Genomic DNA, 25,306 nt, shown 5'->3' with positions numbered 1-25,306 from the left:
CAGTTGAATTGGCCCGGAGTAGGGAGCAGGTATGGGCACGAATTCCTTCCCCCCGGTTACAGGAAATGATGTGAGGAGATGTAGTCCTAATCGAGAGTATCGACCGAGGTGGGTCAAGAAGACTCCCCTTCGGGGAGGAGGTACCCCCAACCGGTATCAGAGAAGGAGGGAATGCCAGGGAGCCCCTATTCCCCGTCAGAGACGGAGAGGATTGCCCCGTTTTACCTATTGGTGTGGAAGGAAAGAGGGTAGACGATGACCCGATGTGTGAGAGACGGGATCGTTATAGCCATATGGCTCCTCGATGTATGGGCGCGGCGGACCGTAGGTTGGGAAGAAGAAAAGGTAAAGTTAGACCACCCCCTTTCGCACTAGACAAAAGAATAGCAGGTCAGGCGGTCAGAGTGGAGATCGCCTCCGCCTGCCAAAGAGCGGCTTAGGAAAGAGACCAACACGGTTTCGACCTGATGACCCTTACAGACCAGAAAGCCAGTCCAGCCGATGGGCGAGGAGGCGTCTGAGATGCTGGACCCTTGGTCAGTTCGGTCACATGGGGCGTAACTGCTCGAAGAGGAAATGTTGGTATTGTCGGGAGCCAGGCCATACGCAGTGAGAGTGCTCCCGAAAAAAGGGGAAACATTGATGCAGAAGCGGACCAAAAGCCGCTGCCTAAGGTTAACTCAGGAGAAAGAAAAAAAGTTTAAGGCGGGTGGAAGTTCGCTATATCTTGAAGGAGTGTCGAGAGCTTATATGCCAGATGGTGAAGGTAGCAGCCCTGATTGATACGGGCGCCTCGGTAACACTGATTAGGTCCAGTACTTATCGGAAGATGGCCGGCAGAGGACTTTTATGTACGGTTGACTTTGAATTGACACAGGCTGACCAGGGCCAACTACGCCTGCAAGGACTGATCAGGCTCCCCTATGAGGTAGAGGGAATAAGGTGGAAATTACAGGCTTACGTGGCGCCCGATTTATGTGAGGAATTAATATTGGGATATGATTGGCTAGAAAAAAATGGAGCAGCGATCACCTTTGTTCCACCGACCCTGTGGTTGGGGGAGCGGTATCCCCCTGAGCGGCCGAAGGCAGCTAAAGGACATTTTAGTGGTGACCTCAGAGGATACGAAAATTCTTCCCCGAACAATAGATTCCATGACAGGAGAGATCCAGGGACGAAGGAAGAGGAGTCCTGATGGATATCAGGTGATCTCCATAGATGACGAAGGAGACGGGAATGATTAAGTGGGGATTAGTGATGCTATAGTGAGTGGAGCTGTGAGCTTCCCGGTCCTGTTAACAAATTATTCCTGTAAGACGGTACGGGTTAAATGCGGAACCCAGATGGGGACAGCCTGCCCTGTTAAGAGAATTCAAATGATAGGGATCTGGGATAGAGAGGATACAAGGAATTTGCGAGAATCATCCAGAATGAAGACAGAGTACCAAAGGGAGGTAATAAGACTGCTACAGCGCAATCGAGATATTATCGCTTCCAGCGATCGGAAATTGGGATGCACAGACACAGTGACGATGAAGATTGATACAGGAAATCACCCCCACCCTGTGATGTTCAAACCCTACCGATAAAAGATGATCCTGTAGAAGAAAGACGGGGGACACAGATTTTGTGTGGATTTCCGGAAAGTTTATGCCATTACCAAACCATTAGCGGTGCCTTTGCTCCTAATAGATGATATACTTGCTTTGTTGGCTAAAGTGAGATGCTTTACCTCCCTGGATTTGAGATCAGGTTATTTGCAGGTAGCCTCGATTGCATGTCATGCAAGACTGTTTAATTTTAGAGTTATGCCGTTTGGCCTCTGTAATGCGCCAGGGTCTTTTCACAATTTATGTCGATAGTTTTACGCGGGTTGGAGTGGTTTGCGGTGGCATACTTGGACGATAGTTTAATCTTCTCACGAACGCTTGAGGAGCACTTTGCATATTTGACGGAGGTATTTGAGAGGTTGCGCCAACACCAACTTAAAATAAATTTACCAAAATATCAGTTTCTTACGAAGACCAAGTATTTGGAAGTTGTGATCGATGACGCTGGAATAAGACCGGACATATACAAGGTGGGGGTTATCAGGTCTCTACCTGAGCCGAAAACCGTGCGCCAAGTGCGAGAGTTCATTGAAATGATCGGCTATTATCGCCGATATATACCTGCATTTAGCCGACTTGCCGCTCCAATAATAGCGTTAACAAAAAATCATGCACGTTATAACTGCAGCCCAGAATGTCAGAGGGTTTTTGACGCCCTTGAGGAGCGGTTGATTGCTGTACCGTTGTTAGCGTATCCGGATCTAAGTAAGCCGATGGTTCTGTATACAGACGCAAGTGATACGTGTATGGGGACGGTGCTGACCCAACCGTGCCCTGCGAAGGAAGATCCCGTGCCTGCTATACCAGAGGAAATTCCGATACATTTCCTGTCACATAAGTTTTCCTAACCCAACAGAGGTGACCAGTGATTGAGACGGAAGTTTCGCGATTGTATATGCGGTACAAAAGCTAAATTATTATTTGAGTGGGCCTGAATTTGTTGTAAAAACTGACCACAAACCGTTGAAATATTTGTTTGAGGCAGAATGGACCAACAAGAAGATCAAACAGTGGGCTGTCCGGCTATCAGTGCCGAATTGAATACTTGCAAGTTAAAGAGAATACCTGCGGACCTCCTGTCCCGGATTCCAGAGCAGCTGGAAACCGAAGCCATCCGATTAGTACAGGAAGTAGACGATAGGGCTTTTCAAGTGGGAGTGATTAATTCCCACAGCATAAAAGAAAACACCGGACTGGAGTGAGACAGATGTAGCTGAATCTGAGCCTATAATCGACCAAAATTGGATCAAAATAATTGAAGCCGGTCAAAAAAAATAAGGAATTAGCAGCATTGAGAGCTCGAGTGGAGGAAGGTCGAACCCAAAAATACACCCTCCACCACGATTATTTTGCTGATCGAGACGAAGAAATGGGATTAAAGATGGTGGTACTAGCCCGCCTACGGAGAGAAGGCGGCAGGACACTTAGGAATCGAGAAGACGTATCACTTGATATTTAGAAATTATTATTGGCCGGGACTGGTCAAGGATGTTTAGAATGGGTAAATAGATGCGTAGCATGTCAGACTCACAGTAGACACCATCCGCTTGTTCTACTGGTGGAAACAGAAGTTCCGCAGTATCCCTTCCAGAAATTGAGTTTGGACATCTCCGGACCCTACCTCTTGACAGAGCGTGGTAATCAATATATCGTGAGCATAGTGGGCTAGCATACTAACTGGCCAGAGGCTTATGCCGTGCCAGATAAGACTGCCCAGTCGGTGGCCGGTGTAATCCTAGGTGAAATTTATTCGAGGTATGGGCCCCCAGAACAATTAGTTACCGACAATGGCGCAGAGAATGTGAATCGGATTATGAAGGAGTTACTCGACGAGCTTGGTATCCAGCATGTGTTGACCTCTCCTTATTATCCCCAGAGTAATTCCAAAGTCGAGTGATTCCACAAGACGCTGGTGGATATTCTGGGTAAGCTTGTGACTTATAATCCTGCGGAATGGGATCGGCTCCTCACACAAGCCTTAGCAGAAGTGATGTTCACGATGAATGAAACATCGGAATTCTCACCGTTTGAATTAGTGTTTGGAAGGGATGTGGTGCTCCCGATTGATAATCTTTTAAGGCCGATTAAGGGGAGCGACGGTCAGCAGGGGGAGAACTGTTGACATCCTATTTTGAAATTGAGTCAGATCAACGTTTTTGTTTTGGAATGGGGAGCAGTCGTCCTAGTGGGAAATTACAATATCAAGTTTATATGAGTTGATCTAATATAAAAAAGGGGTATTAATAATTGTAACTAGATTGGGGAAATTGAGAGTAATTCCTTAACAGAGGTTGTGGAGATATAAATTTAGGAATTGAATTGGGGTTTCTCGAAAAGTTAACTAATTTTTATTTTTCTTCTCTCTTTCTTTTCTGTTCTCTTCCTCCTCAAGCGGAAAGATATATATATATATATATATATATATATATATATATATATATATATATTTCATATGAAATGGATTGTCGAGAATTAGACTTTTGGAAATTTTGAGAGTTGAAATGATTTTTTTTGGGGGGGATATTTTTTGTTACCTCAGTTTGGAAGGATTTCATAATTAAACTGAACAAATTTTAGTTGTGCCGTTGTAATGATCGTCGAGTGGCCTTCAGTGTTGGATCCGGCCGAGAGTGACCTGATACCAATGGCAATGCCTCCGCCCTGCATAGGTCCTGTAGTCATTTATAGGTGTTGTGAACGGGAAGGGGAGGAAGAAATAGGTGTACTATGAAGATATGTATACAAGGCTTAGTAGGGTGTGTTGTTGCTAATGATTGTATAGTACACGAATGTAAGATGGAGCGAGGCGATGAGCATCTCGGGGCCAACTGCATGGGTGGCAGGGGAGAGAGAGACTGGTTCGAAATATCTTGTGATTCTGGAGAAGGCGGCTACTGGTGCTGACGAAAGCGAGGCGCAACCTGAAGAACTCACTGATGCTGAAATCCAAAGAAACTGAAGACGACTTGAAGATCTTTTCTTTTCTTTTCTCTCTATTTACCTAAAATACTCCCAGGGCGCTGAGCTGAGAACCGCCGAACGAAAATCCCAGCGATACCTCGAGGTGAGAACAAGTCCTCAGTGAAAGAAAAATTACAAGATTCTTATAAAGACGACGAACTGTGACATAAAGGTGAAGATTCCACTACAACTGCTAAAGGTGAGAAAGATTCCCCTAATTCAACAAAAAGCGGGTCATTTGAAAACCCTAATAAGGGTTGCATACCCCTTTTTACGAGCCTGTTCTGTTAATAGCAGCGAAGTGAAAAAAAAAACTCTTGTAAATTGTGAATGGCACTCTGTGAAATAATGAACTATGATTGAATTGATAAAAAGAAAACTGAAGAAGGGGAATATCTTTTGTAAAAGCCTTCAAAAATCGAGTAATGTTATTTTGGAAAAAGGGGGGCAAGGGAAGTAACTATTATGAACATAATGATTATTTAATAAAATGGAGAAAAGTAAAATGAAATATGTGGAAATGTATATGTTTGTGTCATTCACAGCTTAATGCAATTTATTGAGTGACATTTTTAAATGATTGTTATCTTATATTATAATTATTAATAGGGATTGAAAAAAGCGAATATACAAACAAAGAAAACAGACTTGCATGTGATAAAAAGAAACTGTATAAGCCCTGAGAAACTTTGAACTTTTACATTTTGATGATCTTACGAATATTTTTTAATTGACTCTCTTATAGACTTTGGAATGAAAAAGGGGGAGAACCCTGATTAAATGGTGGGTATGGGATTGTGTATATGTTGTTTTTTGACGGGTAATTTGGGGATGGAGAGAAAGATCTGTGAAAAAAAATCTGACGCTGAACTTTGAAAAGGGATGAAGCGGTGTGTTGAGCCATATAGTCTAATGGGGGCGAATGTGACATAATCCCCCATTGGGGAGCTTTAGATATATATCCCGAGGATTTAAAATAGATAATATATATATATATATGTGTTTTATTTCATGTCAAAATAGACATTGTTTTAAACAGAGAAATATATTTTGCATCTAAAGTTGATGACAGGAAACTTAAAGCATACAATTGTCTGGCCTTGCTGGCATCTGACCTTGGCGTTCGTGAGATATCAGATCCCAGATTCGGGAATTACACACACGCAAAAAACACTGAAACTTTTCGATTTCGTGGCGAAATCTTATTGGCTGGGGAAATTTCCACCCCATCCTCATACCTCAGTATATATATATATACGACTGTCTCGTGAAAATTAGTGAGAAGAAGAAGAACGGAAGAGAGTTTCCGGAGATTGTTTTTAGATTTCGGGGAGAACAGACCGTATGGAGATGCGACCTCTCTACTTTCTCATCCACCGGTCTTACGTTGCCTGTGCATAGATTTGAGACTTTGAAAAACTTACTAAGAAGTGAATGATATTTGTTGTTGAGCTGAGTTTGTGAAAATTTACTCTGTAGTTTTGTGTACACGATTTTGCTTTTTTCCCTGCCTACGGCTTCGATATTCGTTTTCAGCATACAGGATTCAATGTAACAATCCTTAGAGAAGACTAGACGACACGGGCCGATATTTCAAGATAAACAAGGGTCCTAACCAGCTTCATCGGTGAGAGGTTACACAGCATCAAACAAAGCCAACCCTTTTTCCAAAATCTTTGTAACTAATTCTCCCGTATGCGCCCAAGGTCGCGAACGTTCCGTATTTCCTCCTGTATCAAAACACACGCTATTGAACATACAAATATCTGTACGTGATTTTTGTAAGCTTATCAAAACCTTGATCCCAGTAAAGCAACTGGCCCTAATAGCATTCGAATTTTAGTGCTCAAAAACTTCAACCAGATCTAGCGCCAATACTTACAACGCTGTTTAAGCATTGTCTTAAGGTGAAATGCTTCCCAACACACTGACAAATCTCATCAGTATGCCCGTATTTAAGAATTCAGGTGATCACTCGTCTCCCTCTCAGTACAGGTCTAACAGTCTCCTATGAATCATGAGTAACCTACTGGGATCTATTTTAAACAGGGAAGTAGTTAACCATTTCTGTAAAAATAGTACTATGACATGCAATATTGTTAACGTTCTGCTTGATCTACAGCAAATGTAAATATATTTCATAGGATTAGCGAATCTGTCGAACGAGGTGCCCTCTCTAGGGAATTGCTCTTGATATATCAAAGGCGTTAGATATAGTATAAATGTTAACTTCACAAGATCTTTAGCTATGGTATAACTGGAAATGTCTTCTCAATTATTAAAACATTTCTCTTATAGGTTCATAAGAGTAGTGGTTGATGGGCAGAAATCAGAAGCTCACAGTATTAATGCTGCAACCCCTCAGAGGTCGATAGTTGGCCCAACTTTCTTCCTGATCTACATTAATGATCGTCCAAATAACATCCCTACCGCATTCGTAGATATTTATGCTGATGACACTATAATCTATGGAAGCACATCAAAGACCACAAACGATCAATTTTTCTCTTATACTCTTTCCGGTGATCTTGAGCAAATGGTACTACGGAGGAAAATGTGCTGGTTACTTTTAATACATCTTAAACCAAGCTTATTTCATTATACTATCAACGCTTTGATCCCATCTGGATTCAATTGAAATGAATGGCTTCCGGTTTGAGGAAGCTTCATGTTTTACCAAGCTTCTGGGCTTGAATGTTACTCTTGATCTGAAATCGAACACATATCAAATCCGTTTCCAATGTCACTGGAAAATAGTAGGATCCTGCCATCGATCACGTAGATATCTCACTAGTGATGCAATTCTCTATCTATATAAGAGCCAGATATATCCAATAAGGAAGTTCTGTTGCCGTATCTGGGAAAGATCTAGAAAGGACTAGTAGGCAATCCCCTTATTTTATCCCTACTGCCTCTTTCCCACAGAAGCGATGTTGCCAGTCATTTTTTTTACACAGTGATCACCACTTATCAAGGCCCGGAAGCCACTCAGGGATAAGGGTTATTGCAAGTACATTACGTTAGTGTGGAGATTTGACAAAGTGTTTAATTAAGGGCGGTTCATTAGGAATTTGTTAACATTGGACTTGAAGACATCCAAGTTGTAGTCCAGAGGGAAGCAGGCAGACGGAACAGAGTTCCACAGGCGTGCAGTTCTAAGAAAGAAGCTTTGTTCATGGAATCCGCGTTTTGATTTAGGCACAGATATAGAATGGGGGAAATTTTTCACAGTGGATTCAGCTAGATGGGTGTTTTTCGTGAAAGATTGGCGAGGGGGGACCAGAGATTGGAGTTCAGACGAGCACCTGCCATGGAAATAACGATAAAACAAGGATAGGCTCGAAACGTTTCTTCTGTCGGAGAGAGGTTGCAGAGGTTGCTGTTTCTGCTTTATCTGTAGTTTCATCTCAAGTGCTCAATTAAGTTGTAATGTATGGTCCCCCTCCTCGCCAAAACTTCAGGAGAACCACTCGTCTTTATCTGTGTCGAAACCTAAACGTAGATTCCATGAACAAGGTTTCTTTGTTAAGAACGGCACGCCTGTTAAACTGCCTTCCGTTTGCCAGCTTTATTAATAATTATCATTAGTAATAATTGAAAATGCAGACGACGGAAGGCATGGAACTACCCAACCAAAGAGAGATGAGCACTAGGGAAACAAATACTTGGGAGCTCCTGAAGCAGTCGCGATCAAAGCAACAGAAATGAAAGAGAGAATCGGAAAGGAATATTTCGGGAGAACACGAAAACTTCCGAGAAACGCAAAAAGATATAAATACATAGGCAGTATCACTGGTAAAATAATCTGGAATGTTCATATGGTTGATTAAATTAAAAGTAAGAGAGCTCGATCAGAAGACTAGGAAACACATGACCATGCACTACACTCAATGGACGATGTTGACGGACTCTACTTCAAAAAGAATGTCGGTGAGAGAGCCCTGGTTAGTATAGAAGACTGTGAATGACGCAAAAAAAGAAATAGAAAAATACATAATGTAAAACACCGAAAGAATAATTATGGTCACGAGAGACACTGAAAAAAAAGCAACACGTCAATAACAAATAATAAGATAGGACACATTGAAAGAGAAACAATTACGTAGAAGATACATAAGAATGACAAAAGATGAGGATAACGAAAACAATTGGACATGGAAGTGAAAAGGGCACGAAAGCAGAGGCACCTAATCCCTAATCTGCAGTACGAGATAACTCGATGAAAACTAACAACATCAAAGTAAAGATCGACAAAACTCAAGAAAACAACAACTGCAAAATCTGGGTACAAAAGCGTTGGTTGTTTTTGTTTTACGGTATATCAACCCTTTTCGGGTTATTTAATGCCGAATCCAAAAATTTTGGAGAATTTTTTTTTTAATAGAGTATATTAGTTGTTTTCACGTCGGTTTCTATTCAACCCATAGTTGGGGCCCTAACAGGTACTACCACTCCAGGTCAGAGTGGATCTGGGAGCAATGGTAATTAAAGGGTGGCTCCACATTCCCCAAAGCCCACAAGCTGGAGCCTCGCCACTGGATATAGTTTAAGGTCATATCCAGGACCCCCATTGAGGGACTTTTACCCTCTGCAGGGGCGCAGTCGGCGTATTCTCATGCCCCACCGACAGGGCCGGGAACAAAGGGATGAGACGATAAACCATATTGTAAGCGAATGCAGCAAACTGCTTCATGATATGCACAAGAACAGACACGACCAATTATGCAAATAACTGCATCTCGAACGCGCAGACGAATGGCGCAAGCATAAACTGGTAGCAGTAGCTGAGAACAAGAATCACAAACTCCTATAAAAACATTTAAAACCACCCAAGAAAGACTAGATATCGTAATTATTAACAAGAAAGAAAAGTCCTGTCAAATCGCAGACTTTGCTGTTCCAGCTTATGAGAGAAAATGAAAACGGAGCAAATACACAGACCTAGCAGGAGAGCTTACAGGGATATGGATGATGAAGAAACTGATGATAATACCTCTAATAGTCAGAGCACTAGGAATAATTCCGAAATGCTTTGAATAAGGAATGAGAGAAATTGGAATCAGAGGAATGCCTTAAAAGATACAACGAATAACAATGACGAAAACAGCTGAAATATTAAGAACAACACTTAAATGCGGAGCGATACACATGCCCATCATGAACGGGCCAGACAACTGCTGCAGATACAAAACATGAAGAAGCGTTACATGGAACCAATAACAGTAAAGCTGCATGCTATGAATTTTCTATCCAGACACTCACTCCTATTGACCCGTCACTGCTACTCCGAAAGAGTGAAACTAAATAACCGAGAAGGGTCAAGAAGGATGGAAAAACCGAGAAGACAGCACTGATCAGATCTCCGTTATACAAATGCGGAGAAAACTGGGCCCTTGGGGAGGCTTATTGCAACTCAAATTCCTATAGGCACTGTCAGCGAAAAATCAATGCTAAGCAAATTCATTTGCAAATGGTATCGAAAAAGTTGAAGAGTACTGGAAATCTAGGGAGACTTGTTGTCACTCAGCCTCCAGCGAATACCAGAGGTTGTTTTCAAGAACATATATTTGATGGCATGTGTGAAAGCTCTATTTGAGCAAATAATAATAATAATAATAATAATAATAATAATATGGACAATGCGACGCAAATTGCTGAAAAAGTTCATTTTTATTAAACTAAACTTTCAATAAATTGTAAGAAAAAGACGCGACTGCTTTTTTTCGTTCACACAAAGAATTCTCTTTAATTAATATAAAAATGTAATGTTTACGATTCGGGATTTCCTATGTTAATATTAATAAGTCACTTGCCTACATTTAATATTTCTCAGAAATATGTAATACTTGATTATATTCTGCATAAATACATTTTTACTATGGTTCAAATCAGTTTTTAGAATTGTACTAATATTAATTTATTAAATACTTGTTCATTTGCCCTTGAATATTTGTTAACGCTACGAGTGTACGTCAAATGCCGTTAACATGCTTAGGGTCCCCAGTTATAAGTAAGACACAGGGACCCGTTAGCCCCGTAGATGTGTGTAAGTGCTCTAACCTATTAAAACTGTACAATTTTTTATATTATTTTTTGTTAAATTTAATGTTTACCGTATTTTTTTGTTTACTTTATTGTTAGATTAAATTACAGTATGGTCTAAAATACATCCATTTGTTTAGTATGATCTTCGAAATTATAACATTATTATTTGAGCACGATCTCGCGAATGCAGAAATACTAAAAAATACATGTAAAATGTCAGGCACAAAATACATCTTAACATACTTGAATTACAATTTTGAATAATTTGCCTAGAAAATGAAGTTGCTTAAGATGCATTTGATGTGCATGAATAATTTGATTATTAAACAAACGCATCAAAAAACACGCAAAACAAAAAATACAAATGTATATTTTTTGTAATAGTGTTTATAGTAGAAACATAAATAATAAAATAACAGCATAATACGCTATTTTCGGGGGAGCGACAAGCACATTATTAGATCAAAATAACTTAATAAAACTATAAAGGTTTCACTTTTATTATTATTTTTAGACGATGAAAATAAAGGCTTTTCATGAAATTATTTACGTATCTGAAATGCACCATTAATTTTTACAAAATGTTTACAAGTTTTATGCTTGGTTTTGTTACAATTCTGTGGTCCTAGATATAACCTTAAATTATATCAGATGGTGAGGCCTCAGTTTGCGGGATTTGGGAAGTTTGGGACCACCCTTTAATTGCCATTGCTCCCAGGGCCACTCTGATCGGGAGTGGTAGTACCTGTTGAGGTCGCAACTATGGGTTTAATAGAAACTGACATGAAAAAAAAAAAAAACAAATATATTCTATTAAAAAATGTTTTCTTCTAAATCACTGGATTCGGCATTAAATAACGTGAAGTGTTGATATGATCTAAACCAAAAACAACCAACCAACCAACCAATCAAAAATTCTGTAGAACTAGCGTGTGTTTATTTAGATAAGACTTCTTTTTGTGTTTAGCTTTCTAACGTTGCTCCATTTAAGTAAGAATTTTTAAATAATTTTTAGATTATAATCATCGAAAAGAATAATTGTTGTGAGAGTGTGATATTTTAAGAAAACCAAATTACATAATTGAAAGAAACATTACAGAAAACTGAGGTATTTAGCAGAGAAACCAACGATTAATTATGCGTGAAATAAATGTATACAAGAAGTAAATGTAAACGTGACCAATAAAAATTACTTAAAATCAATCTGCCTCATTTGTTTTGGATTTATCCCTCTTTATTTAATCTGAAAAATTCAGTTTTTCCGAGCGGATTTAGAAGAAAAAATAGCATCTTATTTGCAAAAAGCAACCCTTGTTTCGAATGTAAGGTTTACAGGTGTTTTTTAATTTTTAGTATTTGTTTACGAGAGTACCCAGCATAGTATAACCACCCCAATCTCCCTATGTAAAGAACGACTTGAAGATTTAGCACCACTAAACTCCCCATGGTAAGAACGGCTTTCAGAATAAACACTCCCACCTCCCATTGTAAAGTACTGCTTTAGGAATACGCATCCGCCAACCTCGATAGCCGTTCTTTATATTGGTAGGTTGGGGTGTTTATTGTACGCGTGGAACTCTCGTAAAAAATACCAAAAGAATTAAAAACGAGACTTGCTTTTTCAAAAAGAGAAGATGTCGCCATTCATTTTTCACATACGCTCTGAAAAAAACTGAATGTTTTAGATTAAATAAAGTGCAATAAAATAAAAAAACCTAGTTGAAAACCAAACAAAATAAGCCAAGAAGGTATTTTACTGGTTACAGTTACATTTATTTCTTGTATATATTTTTCGTATAATTGTTTGTTGGTTTCTCTGCTAAGTTACCGAAAAGTCACTGATATTTTTTAATAAGTGTGTATAGCGACGGCTTGGCTCGAAGGGTTTATAATCAGAAGTAGTTAAACGGAAATCGAAATGTAAGGAAAAGAATTAATCTATAAAGAAAAGGGTTGATATTCCTTAAAAATACATCGACGGAATCGACGGGATGAATGTTGTTACGATTACAGAGTCAAAAAGGAAATGAATTAAATATAGAAAAATATGCTTCTTGGGAGTTAGGGGAATCAATGTTCAATATAAATTTAACGTAAAATGAACACCTAACTTTTAGAAAATTAGTAATTTCTTTAGAAAAAGGACTGGCCTAAATGTGGGTGCTCATTATACGTTAATTTATATTGGAAAATTACCCCCAACGATTATTTTATTTAGTTTATTTCAAAGATAGAAATGGCGGAGGGTAAGAATTGACTCTTGCCTATTGGGACGAAAAAGGGGTAAGGACGTATGCTATTTAGCCGATATTTTGTTCAGTTGCATTTTGTGATGATAGAGAGTTAACATTATAACTAATATATGTTTCTCCAAACGTATAGGGCCATATAAAGTGGCATATAGTTTAGTATATGGTGACCAGAGATTTAGAGACGACATTTCAAACAGGGTTAAGATATTTAAAAATTAGAATTCGTAATTTTGAGTAACAAAACAAAGAAATAAAATAAAATTCCAAATTAAAAGTACAACAAATAGGAAAATAAAGGATTTAAACACATAATTTTTTGCAGATTAATAAATACGTTACTTACCTCTGAAATTAAGAAGTGTTTGCACACATAGTAGAAAACAGGGTGGAAGAATATTCAAACGCGAATTAAAAAAAAAGTGTCTGGCCTCAATCTTCTTAAATAAACTACAAACCCGTACAAAAAAAAAATCCGGCACCAACTCTTTCGAAGTTAATCAAACATCTAAATCTCTAAAAAAAATGCTATCTGGAAAACCAATGCTCTTTTTCTCTATCTATCTATTCCTCTCTTTTACCAAGATTTCGCTCCATAGGCAAATCAGTGCATTACCAATAATAATAAAAAAAATTCTACCAACGTTTGGCAACGTTAAATGGCTGTTTTAGTATAAAAACACCATCCTAACGGGAGTGCTGCTATAAAACAAAATATAAAAAATACGCATGCATCTTTTTAGCAAAAGCATTTTCCGTTAAGCGTCATGCGATAAAAGGACTATAACAAAAATGTTTCTATTTCTTAATTATTTTTAGTTGACAAATTTTATTATTTAATTAATGGGAATTCTTATTGTGATGAGTAATTCGTATTATTTATTTATTGCGGACTATTATCTTTATCTTTTATCAATCCTACCCAAAGCCGGCCAGAGGTTAAGTTGTGCAAAACGTCGCGTGACGACAAGAAGCATAGAAGGCAGTAATTGCTGAGGGTCAGTTAAGAGATTCGGCGTTCCTATCTCGTCTCAGTTAACCACCTGACGATGGCCAGAGAAATAGCTGAGCAAAACGTTATGAAACAGCAATTACAAAACAGGGAGAATAGTCAGCAATGAATAAACTTAATTCAAAAATACAAGTATGTAAATATCTGCGAAATGTAAAGAAAGTCTATTTCTTTACATTTAGAAATTACATGAAATCAATCTACCTGATTATTTAAGTAGTATATTTATTTAATAAAATTAAATGAATCACCAGCTATATAATATACAGTGCTTTTTAAACCATCCTTTAAATAAAATAAATTGTAAGGGAGTATAGGTAAAACAAATGTAGGTGACTGAAATAGGATTTGACAAATATCTGAATAATTTAGGATGATAAATGGAAGAGTTGTTACACTGCACGCCACAAAATAAATTTGACATTTAAAGACTAAGGTCTATTCCTTTAATAATTACTAGACATCTTTTCAACCAACGATAGCTATGGCTAAAGATAATTTACCTGAAAGTACTTCGTTCAAAGCCTCAGCTCACAGAGGGCATCGAGAGCAATTCCAGGGTTGCTGCGAAGTAGGTGGGCTCTCCATCTGCCGTGCTTGAAAGATACTTACGCCTGAAAGTGTCCTGTATTTCTACATGGAATCCATTTGCATATGCATGAAGTATTGTTGTCACATATGAGCTGGTGCATCTGTTACTAGTTTATCAGTCTTGGACAGGGTTCAAAAGAGAGTCACATACCTGATATGTCCTGAACTGTCAACTTTTATCCAACGTCTACACCATCGTCTAAATGTCCCATCGCCCTGCCTGCTTTACACGTGTTTTAATCGTGGATTTCCCGACGAACTACAAGCCCTTGTACCCCCTCGGCGTATATATATATATATATATATATATATATATATATATATATATATATATATATATATATTGTAAGTTATAAATATATATGGCGATTAAGCTACACTGAATATTCCGCGTTTCATCCACTCTAGGACTCTTCAGGCAAGAGTTGATGAAATGCGGAATATTCTGTTTGTTCCGGGCCTTATGTAAAATGCGAAAACATTCATCAGAATATGCTTGGCCACAAGTTATATTTTCGTACAAATGAACACCAATTGACGATTCGAGAATTGGTGGTCGTCCGGATGTATTCCGTAAAGGCCCGGATGTATTCCTTAAAGGCCCGGATGATATAAAAAAATTTGCGTAAATACCCAGGAACCTGTTGTGCCACTCTGCCCCATAAACGTTGAAAAGTTCGACCCACGTAGTCAGCATCGCACCGACATTTAAACTCATATATTATTAAACTATTTTGTAGCGTGGGAAGTACATCTTTTTATTTTATTTATTTTATTTTATTTTTAACGCTGGGAAGGCAGTTTTGGTGCATAGCACTACTCGGGGTTGCACTGCGTAAAAACAGTGGGAAACAACCGAAGTGATCTTGCTAATAAAACCTCTACTAACTGAACCTATATAGGGGAGTTTCACATAAACCGGACATTTAGCCGGAGCGAAAAGAGGCTTAGTGTTAAAACTAGCAAGTTTTTGGCGAATATGCTTAGAAATTATACCACCAGGGACACCATTTTTAATAAGCATGTCCGTTATTTTCTTAAGTTCCTCCTCAAGTTTGCTTGGCGAACATATCATGAGTGCACAGTGGACCAAGGTCTTAATTAAACTTATGTTCCTGTTCATAGGGCCAAAGGAATCCCAACTAATATACAACCCTGTAAAGGTAGGTTTCCTGTATATAGTTGTATTAAACCGATTCCCTATCCTTTCTACAAGGACGTCCAAAAAGGGTACAGAGTAATTCTGCTCTTCCTCCATCGTAAACTTAAGTGCCGGGTGGAGACTGTTTAATTTCAGAAAAAAATCACTTACTTCATGGCGGCACTTAAAAATGACAAAAGTGTCATCTACATAACGCCAATAACGAACAGGTCTATAAACCTGAGTAAACAGTAAGGATTCCTGAAAGCCAAGGAAAATATTGGCCAGGATAGGACCCAACGGACTACCCATGGCTACCCCATCTACCTGTTGATACATTACCTCATTAAAGCTAAAACAGACCGACTTTGTAGCTAGTTCCATGAATTCAAGGAAAACATTCTCCGGAAAATCCGGAGGGGTTAATGTACTACGATAGAGTATATCCGAACAAATTTGCATAGTTTCATCAAGGGGTATATTAGTGAAAAGATTGGTAACGTCGAAAGAACATAGGAAAGTTATTTCTGAATTAAAATCAAGTTCACGTATAGTGGCAGTGAAACGAAAAGAATCCACAATGCAGTTACCCGATAATTCCTTTAGTACAGGCTCAAGAATCTCGGACAACCATTTTGCCAGTACATGCTGGGGTGAACCGATCATGGAAAGAATGGGTCTTAAAGGGACCCCGTTCTTGTGGATCTTCGGTAGCCCGTACATTCTGGGTCGTTGTGAACCCACGGGCCGGATTCTATCATAAGTATCTTTACTAATAAATTTCCTCCTATGTATTTGAAGAAACCGTTTCTGGAGTTTTACTTCAGTATTCGAAGTGCTATCAACAGATGTGTCGCCAAGTCTTTTAAATTTGGATTTATCATTTAAAATATCCAACATTTTTCCGATATAATCATTCGTATTAACGATAACAACACCCGCACCTTTATCCGGCTTAGTGATGTAAATATCCTTATTAGTTTTAAGGAGTTTGGCGGCTTGATAGTGGATTTTAGTCCATACAAACTCACGAGAAGTGATAGGGGAGTTCGTGAACTTGTGCGCCAGTTCAGCTAACCTAGCCTTCCTATACAAAAAATCATCGTTGGAACGAAATTTCGTATGGATCCTTTTTTATTCGATGTTTTTTTGTTTTTTTTTTTACCTATGATTCTTTTTAGTCGATTTGTCTCTATACAATTTCCCGTTTCTCTTTTTTTTTTTGTTTTTTTTTCTTTCACACATAATGACTCCATTCATACTTTTCAAAGCAATATTAAAATTGTGTACCACGAAACATCTGTTTAAATACATATATGTATATATTTATATATATATACATATATATATATATATATATGTATGTATGTATGTATATATATATACTAGCATGTGTGCCCGGCGTTGCCCGGATGTTTGGAAGTGTATGCTGAAAAAAAAACGGTCAATTTTCTTTTAAATTCGACCCCTCAATCAAGTTATTAAGGTAGGCCCATGTCCAAGGGACTTATATCTAAAATTTCAAGTGTTTAGACCCCAAATTGGTAGAGAGGTTTGATAGAGTTCTCAAAGACCAAATCATCGAACTTTGGCCCCTTAACAGAAAAATTCATGGCGGAAAACCGATAACATAGATTTCCCCAAATCTCAGTACCCTGTATATCAAATTTCGCGTCTGTAGACTAAAAATTGACAGAGTTATTGCGTAGGGAAATGTACACAGGCAGACACACTGACACACATACACCTTCACTTTTATATATATATATATATATATATATTTATATATATATATATATATATATATATATATATATATATATACGGGTTGTCTGGCGTTTACTCTTACATGCATTTGTTCTCTTCTGATTGGAGTTTTATGAACATTGGTGTAGAGTAGTCTAAAACATTCGAATGTGCTTGATTCTATCTAACACATTAATGCTCATTGGACCGACACCGGTTTCATGTATTTCATGCCAATTGGCTTTGTGTCTTCAACGATTCTTAGACACGCTCCATTAAGCTTTAGTGTAAGTAGCCCCCCTTTGGCTGCTGACCAAACGCCACTGACCAAGACAAGAATATAGAGGATATGTTGAACAGTATTTGCAGTATATTTCAGAAACTATAAAAAAATTATATACTTTGAAGAGTTTGTCTTATTTTTTACCCTACATATTTGTTGTAATTTTATAGTTAAACATTTGTTTCATTTATTTGCATATATATTTCATTTACCCGTTTAATATATATACATATATATATATATATATATATATATATATATATATATATATATATATATATATATATATACAAAGCCAATTGGCATGAAATACATGAAACCGGTGTCGGTCTAATGAGCATTAATGTGTTAGATAGAATCAAGCACATTCGAATGTTTTAGACTACTCTACACCTGTTCATAAAACTTCAGTCAGAAGAGCACAAATGCATGAAAGAGTAAACGCCAGACAACCCTTATATATATATATATATATATATATATATATATATATATATATATAAAAGTGAACGTGTCTGTGGGTCTGTCTGTGTACATTTCCCTACGCAATAACTCTGTCAATAACAGCAAAATCGTGCGGACTTGAATTTTCTCCATGCTGTCGAAATTGCTGAAAAAAAAATGAAGATATTAAGAACGGAAACGAATAATCAGATTCGATAGAGCGAGAAACACGCTAATATATAACATAGCTATATCTTTCAATGACTTAATACGGAAATGTTATATAAAAGTAACATATGTGAGAATACGATATTGTGTTTGCACCAAGCTTATATATATGTTACTTTATATATGATTTCCGTATTAATCCATTAATATAAACAGACGGAAAAAAGAAACCCCGCACTTGTAAATTTTCCAAAACTGCAAATTTAAGCTAAAATGTAATGTAACTGTTTAAACAAACTATACCTCATTTGATTGGCCTTTTAATCTTCTGTTATTTTAGCTGTTCATATTTTTCTTTTAATCGAAATATTCTAGTGCTCACATCAATTAAAAAAATAACTTCAGATTGAGGAGGCAAACAGAAAGTTCGCACAATGGAAAATTGTTATTTAAATGTAGCTTTAGGACATTAATGCAACACAAATACAACAGGACAACATCGGAATAGTAAATATTTAGTAGCACATCCCTTCTGCTATTTAACAGCTAGCAATCATTTTGGAATTAGACTGCAGCAATACTCCGGTGAAAGGGCATCCCACTTTTCTTTAAGTTTTTTTTTTCCAAAGTTCTTCCGAATTGGATATTTTATCATTGCGTAGCTGTTGCTTGATGTGCTGACATACGTTTTCGATAGGATTGAGGTCTAGAGATTGTGCAAGCCATTCCAAACACGGAATATCATGCACTTCCAGGAACCTCTTGACATTGCCAGGTGTGTGAATGGGAACATTATCCTGCATGAAGATGGGATTATCATCCAAATTCCGAACAAAGTAGGGTAGAAAATGGGCAGTGAACATATTAATATACTTGGTCGAAATTGCACCAAAAAAAGGTTTTAGTAACTGCTTTGCGGTCAGTCTGATCTATCACAGCTTTTTAAATGCGGGCGCACTGATTTCAACGAGAAGTACTGCCTAAAAATTGTCGAAATACACCAGAATCTCCAACGTATGTGCCCGAAATTTGTGAATATAAAAATACAAATGTTCTTTCTTTACAACGCTCGCCGCATGTTGCTTAATTGACCCTGCAGAAGCTTATCGAATTGGGCTACGAGACTACTTCATCCGCCCTATTCACCGGACCTCTCGCTTACGGATTATAACTTTTTAAAGCATCTCGACAACTAACTGCACAAAAATGCTTCAAAAGCTTAGATGATGCTGAATACGTCTTCAATGACTTCGTCGGTTCTAGGACACCGGATTTCTAGGCATATGGGATTATTAAACAGGTTTCTCGTTATCAAAAAGATGGCAATTCTAATGGTATCTATTTCGATTAATAAGGTATATTATGAAAGATGTTTCAAGTTGAACGTATAAAAAGGATATTTTTTGCACCAGCATAATACACACACACACACACACACACACACATATATATATATGTGTGTGTGTGTGTGTGTGTGTGTGTGTGTGTGTGTGTGTGTGTGTTTGTGTGTGTGTGTTTGTGTGTCTAGGCAGCATTGTCTATTTTCCATTTTAAACAAATAATTTTATATCTTCGTCCAAATTACATGTTAAAGTATCTGAGTGTTTTAAGTGACCGCTTTCTACGTGAATCATCTACTTATCCGGAAACCACTTTCATACGAAGTTAGATTAGCATTGTCTGGCCGTGGATCAACTGTTCAATACTTCTGACACTGAGTGATCTTTCAAGGGATTTGACTTCTTTAAAACAAACTTAAACTTTTCTTTTCTCATGACTCGGTGCGCTTATCGATCACATTATAACACAAACATTGGGACTATTATTTATTTACAGGATAGATAGAAATAATGTTATATATATATATATATATATATATATATATATATATATATATATATATATATACTAGACTACCTGTGACTCATTGGGTCAGTATGTTATATTATCCATGGAATTCATTTATGAGCGTGACACTTGTGACGTAAAGAAGATAGTTTTTTCTTTTTTTTGACATAACAGACACATTTCTATGAAAGCATATCAAACTGAAAAATCACGGACGGATCACTCAAACATGAAAAAATATCTTTCCGATTCCTGTAAAGTTACCTATTTTTCCGAATAATCGCTCATAAATCGAAAATTAAACATGATTTTCCTGTGAATCGAACGCCGACGAAAGTAATTTAGCAGCAAAAACGCACATGAACATACCGATGAGAAATATAAGAATGAAAAACCCATATTTGAATCCTTTAACCAAGTTATAGACACTTAAAATCTAAAAAATAAATAAATAATAAAACCTGAAACAAAAAATAAAACTAATATTGAAACAGATTAGTAAATTTGACAACAAATTCACCGTTCTCACACAATTATTTCGTATCTAGAAATGTAAACAAAAATAAAAAAGAAGGAAGGAAGAAAAGAAAAAGGATGGGTTGAGAGTAGTAGTAGTAGTAGTAGTAGTAGTAGTAGTAGTCTTGGCGTTACTACAATTGTTCTTATGTTTGTCAACGGGTTAAAGTTGTTTAGTTGTATGAAAATAGAGACAGTATAGTTGTAATACAGAATAGTTGAACCCCCCACCCTTCCCATGCTAAATAATAATTTCGAAATAATGATGTTAATATTTAGGGCGCATGTCAAAATCTGCAAAAGAAGCGGTTTGGGTATATTTATTTACGTTGTTATGGGTTAATGTTTATGCGCGCATGCACAACCGGTTGCGCGCGTGTGTTTAGAAGACTTTTTTTTTTACTTTCTTCAATCCGTAGATTCACATATCTTGATGACATCTTTTTTCATATATTAAAATACTACGATTATTTTCTTGTAAAAGTATACTTTATATTTCTATAATAACACATATGAGGTGTTTGCTTCTTAGAAGAATACTGTTAATTAGATTAAGATATAGAAACACATTTTCAGTTCATATTACAAAATGTGACTGTCTGTAACATTTCGTTTTTTTTTTCAAGTTTCGGTGATTGGTTTATCGTTTTCCACGAAAATTAACATCTTATATCTGCCAAATTAATTAATTACTTATATTTTGGTGCTTTACACTCTAAACGTATTTATTTCCTCTTAATTTATAAAACGGTGTTGATTTTTCTGCAAAACTAAAAGACCTCCCTCTTTTCTACATGCGTAAAGTACTCTTTAAGAAAATTGTACGTTGGGAAAATTCATCAGTTTGCCCAGGATTTAAATATTCCAGATATCAGTCATCTGGCATGTATATGTGATCAATAAATTAGTAATGAACGATGGTTGCAATAAGAAACTCCTTAGTTACAGCTAAATCAACGGCTAAATATTATCTTACAGACACAGTGAATTATTTGACAAGAATTTCGTTCTTGGAACAATTGCTTTTGACACATCAACGACTTTTGTAAGGGTATTGCATTAAAGTCTACTTCACAAGATTTTACGCGTTGTAATAGTTGGGAATATTCTCTAAATTATTAAACCCTTTCCCCATTATAGCTACACAAAAATATTAGTCTATGTATTAAGATCAAAACCTGAATTGTCCATCGGTAGTATTCCTCTGGATTTTAATCTGGCTATAACTTTATCCCTGACTCTTCATAAATTATTCCCTAACTCTATTCATATATCATTACTAGACACTTACGTAGACAGCACTATAATCTCCTTAGATATCGAAAAGACCAACAGTAACTAATTTCTTGCGTATTCTTTCTCCTCTGACATCAGCACGAAACAAGTGGGCGAAAAGTGGCTGGGTAATATTAATGCATTGAAAACCTACCTCTAAATTTTTATCAAAACACACTGATCATCTTTTGGCTCTAATTAAAATGAAGATATCTCGTTTTGGGGAAGACCTCAGTTTAATAATTTTCCACGATGACCATTGACTGTAAAAGATTACTTGTCTGTAATTATCTTATTCCCTATGGAATCCTTTGCATGTATAAGATGACTTACTCTTGACGAAATCTTGAGATGGAATACTCAAGGTGCCGATTTATGCCTAAACAGAATAGAAATCATATTTCACAATCTAGTAGTCAATTACTGTGCCGCCTCTATGGTATATTTTTCTTACATAATATCGGCTGCAAGCTAATCCCTACTCTATCACAATTTAGTGACAGGTGCCCGACTGAGTTTTACTTTGTAATTTCCCATGTAAGACATTCGCAGCAAACATTCGACCAACTACAACAACTACTAACAATATTATTTGCTCTATATTTGTGCCTTACACTAAGCGAACATTTTATCCATATTTTATTCATAGAACTACACATCTAGGGAACAAAATAAAACCGAGTTGCTTCCTAGATTACTATTTCATGAGCGTTTTCAAGTCCAATATAAACATTTATTGGACGAGGCGCCTTATGAAATGAATTATATTATCCAATTTTTACCATCATCGAAAATCACGCTTGCTATGATCAATTATGCATGCATGATAGATGTAGCGTTTTATTTATTTTTCTATATTCCTAACACTGAGGATTGTCTGTATTAAGATAAATAAGAAAAATATATTTACAGCGAACGATTAGTCCTCACGCGAAAGAGCAGGACACAAAATGTTTTAAATAATAATAATAATAATAATAATAATAATAATAATAATAATAATAATAATAATAATAATAATAATAATAATAATAGAATAACAATAACAAAGAATTTCGCTGGCGAGGACTACTATTGAGCGTAACCAGTTATACACTCCTTTTGTAAATGTTCATCTCTCTTTATCTTGTTATCTACTGAATATTTTTAACGAAACCTATATGAAATATGTTCCGTATTAAATTATAAAGATTTTCTCTTCCGAAAGAAGTTTTTAAAAAAATAATAGAAAAAAGTTATTTTAAAGTTTTTATTAAAAAAATCAGATTTTCTCATTATTCAGACATGTATGACAAAAACGGAGTTGCAAAAAAGAGTCGTGGTGTGAGGAGAACTACAAACTGAAACAGTGAGAATATTCAGGACTGTAATAATACAAAGAAAGGGTTTCAAAAATATTTCGTCGTGTGAGGAGAAATACAAACTGAAATAGAGAGTAGGAGAGTTTTTATAAATCCAAACATGCAAAACCACATTCATTTTTTTAATCCAAATTAATAAATTCCATAATATCCAAATTAATAAATTAAATAAAATATAATCTTAAAAAGATACGATACAAGTTAGAAAAGCATTTAATCCAAGGCATGAAAATTTTTAAACAAAATGTTTTTACTATAGGCTTTAAAAATAAAGGTACACGATTCAATTTGAAATTTATTTGTCTTCAAAGTGCACTTTTATACATTTTACAAAGTAAGGTATTACATTTTTATACCTTACTTTGTAAAATTTATACACGTTCAATTTGCCTTGAATAAAATGCTTTTCTAACTTGTATATACATCAGTACGCCTAAAACAACAAGAAGAAAGCAATTAAATATAAAAAGCTATTCGTAGATCTGGTGATCTAGTATAGCATTATTGAACTATTACTAACAGTGTCATGTTGTTAATATTTATATAAAAACAGGAAATCTAATTCGATATATATGTATACATATAAATGTAATCGTGTATATAATAAAGTAGATGCAATTTTCCCCTCTGGACTAAACTGTCGTAAGTTGACAATTACAGATGAAACATAGAAAATTATTACGTTTACGTCATCAGCCATTACGTTATCTAGTTTTAGCACGCAATTATATACACATTATTACGTAATATTAAATCATTACTTTTATTCAGAGGAGCGCCATGATGATCATCGTCGTAAGCAATAGAGGACATAACAAGATTTTCACCCGCACTTACGCAAGTACTCTTACGACCCCATTATACACCGCGTTCATTTATTCTATTTTTTACATTCCTATGTCTTCTCCGTCAGTATCTGACTACTAACTTCTGACAGAAATGCATATTCTTACCACCTTCGATCTACACAAATAATGATTCCCCCTTCGATAAATCCGGCCCCTCTCATTCGCTGAAAATCATAAATTCTGTAATTCTCTTATTCGGTTATTAAACCATTCCACGAACAGTTCAAAACTAACTCACGGCGCCATTTCTGTACGTACACATTATTGTTACGTTTTATTCATCTTTTTTTTTTGTTTTCGTTCTAACACGCGTTTTTTTTAGCTTACATACACCTAACAATTTAAGAATATATATATATATATATATATATATATATATATATATATATATATATATCCTTGATTTTAACTTTAAAATACCATTTACAAATATATATACATATATATTATACAATACGATTTTAACTTTAAAATACCATTTACAAATGTGGGCTTCATTGTGAATCTATTAACGCATTTCCAAGCACAGTAACGACCGGCAAAAAGAATGAGAGAGAGAGAGAGAGAGAGAGAGAGAGAGAGAGAGAGAGAGAGAGAGCGCGTTTACATTCGAAAACACTTATTTTCCTTTGTTGATTAGACACACCTAAAATTTAATCAAAGACACCTATATTTTAACAGTTCGTTTTAACTTGAAAATGCTCAAGTAAAAAAAGTAAGAAAATATGTAAACATAAGTTTACTAGAAGAAATAAACAACACAAATAAAAAACAAGATGCAACGCCCTACAGTAACAAGTTTTCTGTTTTGTTTTTTGGTATTATATTAATCTTTTTACTGTCAGTTTTTTTTTTGTTCTTTCGTCCAACGAACAGGTCCACACAAACCGAATAAGTAAAGTTTTTTTTTTAAAATGTTTTTGGGTCACAATTAACGAAACCTTTCTTTCTACATAACAAGATTAATAACTGTTTTTTTTGTGGGGGAGGGAGTTATGGTGGTTCTTAAGAGGGGTTGTTCGTTTACAATTTTCAGAAAATGGATGTTTACACCCGTGCATATGACGTCATGTTCCGAGAAAAGCCGATCGGACGCTGAGTTACGTCTGGTTCAAATTATGCACAAGTACCAAATTCACACTGATTGAAATTTAAATGTAGTGTAATTATTTCTAAACAATAAAATTCAATAACACTCCTATATATAT

The 25,306-nt window shown here is 36.3% G+C and overlaps 1 protein-coding gene across 1 annotated transcript; it reads right to left on the bottom strand.

Moving 5' to 3' along the window:
* Positions 1-8,458: 8,458 nt before the first annotated feature.
* LOC145280318 (uncharacterized) lies at positions 8,459-24,344 on the bottom strand. Its single transcript, XM_080132091.1, has 3 exons — positions 24,337-24,344; positions 16,200-16,696; positions 8,459-8,529 (listed from the first exon to the last, which is right to left on the bottom strand). Exons 1-3 carry the CDS (start codon positions 24,342-24,344, stop codon positions 8,459-8,461), a joined length of 576 nt encoding a protein of 191 aa, XP_079988217.1.
* Positions 24,345-25,306: the final 962 nt, after the last annotated feature.

The sequence above is a fragment of the Euprymna scolopes genome, chromosome 1 (assembly GCF_053919585.1).
Source record: "Euprymna scolopes isolate OS-2025 chromosome 1, ASM5391958v1, whole genome shotgun sequence".
Classification (NCBI taxonomy): Eukaryota; Metazoa; Mollusca; class Cephalopoda; order Sepiida; family Sepiolidae; genus Euprymna; species Euprymna scolopes.
Note: the sequence above shows the minus strand (reverse complement) of the source record. Positions and strands in the feature narration are given on the sequence as shown.